The sequence below is a fragment of the Chaetura pelagica genome, unplaced genomic scaffold (genome assembly GCF_000747805.2).
Source record: "Chaetura pelagica isolate M959 unplaced genomic scaffold, ChaPel_1.0 scaffold272, whole genome shotgun sequence".
NCBI classification, from domain to species: Eukaryota; Metazoa; Chordata; class Aves; order Apodiformes; family Apodidae; genus Chaetura; species Chaetura pelagica.
In genome coordinates this window covers 446,598-448,816 of record NW_009952445.1, presented here as the reverse complement: position 1 = coordinate 448,816, position 2,219 = coordinate 446,598, and the positions used below count along the sequence as shown (strand labels likewise).

At 43.8% G+C, this 2,219-nt stretch overlaps 1 protein-coding gene across 1 annotated transcript in view; it reads left to right on the top strand.

The window, feature by feature from the left end:
• The window catches only part of SCARB2 (scavenger receptor class B, member 2), a 44,649-nt gene that overhangs the window by 41,558 nt on the left and 872 nt on the right, over positions 1-2,219 (top strand). Inside the window, exons 10-11 of the mRNA XM_010008534.1 lie at positions 295-346; positions 981-1,139. Of these exons, the coding sequence (XP_010006836.1) occupies positions 295-346; positions 981-1,139 (211 nt within the window). The remainder of the gene's footprint in view (positions 1-294; positions 347-980; positions 1,140-2,219) is intronic.

Here is a 2,219-nt window from a genome sequence, read left to right as displayed (position 1 = left end):
ACTGGCACAAATCTATCCTTCAGTCAGTTATTAATGAGCCTGCTGTGGATCCCTCCCTTTCTCTCCCCACCAAGTCCCAAAATCGGCCACTGCTCCCAAAACAGAATTCTATCTTCATCTTGGAGATTGTTCTACTTCAGTAGAGAGGTGAAAATGCACAGTAAGAAGGAACAGCCCAGAGGTTTTTTAGGGACAGTCTGCTCATTCATTGTACTATTATAATGTCTTCAAAACTCTCAGGAAGTTGAAAATATGCAAAACTGTCATTTTTAATTGTTGGGTTTTTTTGCACAGTGAAACAGGCAACATCCGAACACTGGTCTTCCCAGTGATGTACATAAATGAGGTAAATGTTTTTATTTATTTGCAGCATTGTGCTCTGTTTGTTCTTGCAGAAATACTGTCTCTGAGCTAACCAGAAAAGAAAATGCTGTTTTTCTTGATTTATACAGTGATAGGTAGGAAGCTGTTGCTTTTTCCTTCTGCTGCATGTTGACTGTAGCATTACAGCCCTGCAAAACACTCTCAGCCAGACACTCCTTTGGATTTCAGAGGTATCGGCCATGAGGAATAGAGCTGCTCAGATGAGGAGGCAAGAGTTCACCAGATCACATTTTTTTTTTTTTAGTAGTCTTTTGTGAATATTCTTGGGCTGAACTTGTTGGATTCAGGAGGGGACACTCTAGGGAACTAGTTTCAATGATGTACACCATTATTCCAGGCTTATATTATTCCATTCCTAAAGTCAAGAGTTTAAAATCACTGCTTTCTTTTGATATGCAGAGTAGATTATCCCTCTGGCCACACAAGGAGAGCTAAAAGTTCTTAGAGGGAAAGTATATCAAGAAGCAGTGAAGCAGAGGTGGGCAGTTGTAGGAGGGTTTTTTCCCTCCCCTTCCCTTGCCAAAAGTAAAGCAGTCCTAATACAAAGGAAAAAGAGAAATAAACTTGTTTTTTTTTTCAATCTCTCTCTTCTCCAGAGTGTTCTGATTGATGAAGTATCTGCCAGCAAACTCAAGCATGTCCTGCTGGAAGCCAGTGTTGTGACTGGAATCCCCTTCGTAATCATGTCTCTAGGAATTGTTTTTGGGATTATTTTTGTTGTGCTCGTGTGCAGGTCCCGAGGGATAAGTGAAGAGGTAAACAGCAAGTGAATTTGACCTTGCTTACTGTGCACCTGCCTGTATTTTATTTTCTTTTTGTTGATTTTGCCTGTTCATTGTCTTTCTGCACACATTTTTATTTGTTGTTTTTTTTTTTTAAATGACCTTTCTAGGGAGGGGAAGTTTTAATAGACTCAGAATAAATGCACCAAAACAAAGGAATGGAGCTCATATAAGAAACATGGTAAGACAGGTTGCATCTTCTGTGCCTAATTCCCTTGCCTGGCTAGAGAACCCTGCAGGATAGGATGCAGAAGTCCACTTTATTTGATGGACAGAGACAATCTGACAGTGTTCTCAGTAGGAACAATTGTCTTGTGCCAGTTGATTACTTTACAGAATCCTAATAAAAATTTCTGACCAAAGATCAGGTGAATTTTACAGACAACAGCCTGCAGGAGTTTCATCCAGACAGGACTAGTTTCTAGTTCTGGAATGTTCTGTCACAAAATGACTTCTGCCATTTTAAGGTTGCTTACCACCTTGAGAGCTGATGCCAAAATGTCACTCTAATAGGCAAGACAGTTGGGTCCAGATGAGACAGACTGCAGATCCTGTGGTTAGAGAAGTGGTCTGGGTACTCTAGTAGGCTGTGTTCTCCTTGTAGTTGCTGTGGTCTTAGAGTGGTCTTGCCTGTGTGGTGTTTCCTGAGTCCTTTCTAACAGTGTGAGCAAGGACCCTCACACCTACCTCCAGAGCACCCAGCCACACCCTGCCTGTGCTTTGTCTCAGTGAGACCCACTGCTGTCACATCTCCAATGGGACTGACAGGGGTGGCAGCAGCAGTGGCACTGGTGGTGAGGTCTGCAGCCTCCTTTCCCTCAGCTCTGGCTTTGGGCAGCCTGTACTTGGCCCTCTTGGCTTCACTCTTGGTTTTCTTGCTGAGCTCCCACCCAGGAAGCCTTTCATGAGCAGACGCTCTCAAGACTGTACTTAAGGTTCCTTTACAGGAGAGACTGGTGCCTCTTCCCGGAAGCTCTGGAGCCTGCTTGTGCTATTGCCAGCTAGGCAGCCTGAACTGCCCCATTGCCTGAGGCCCCTGTCCCCAGCATTCCT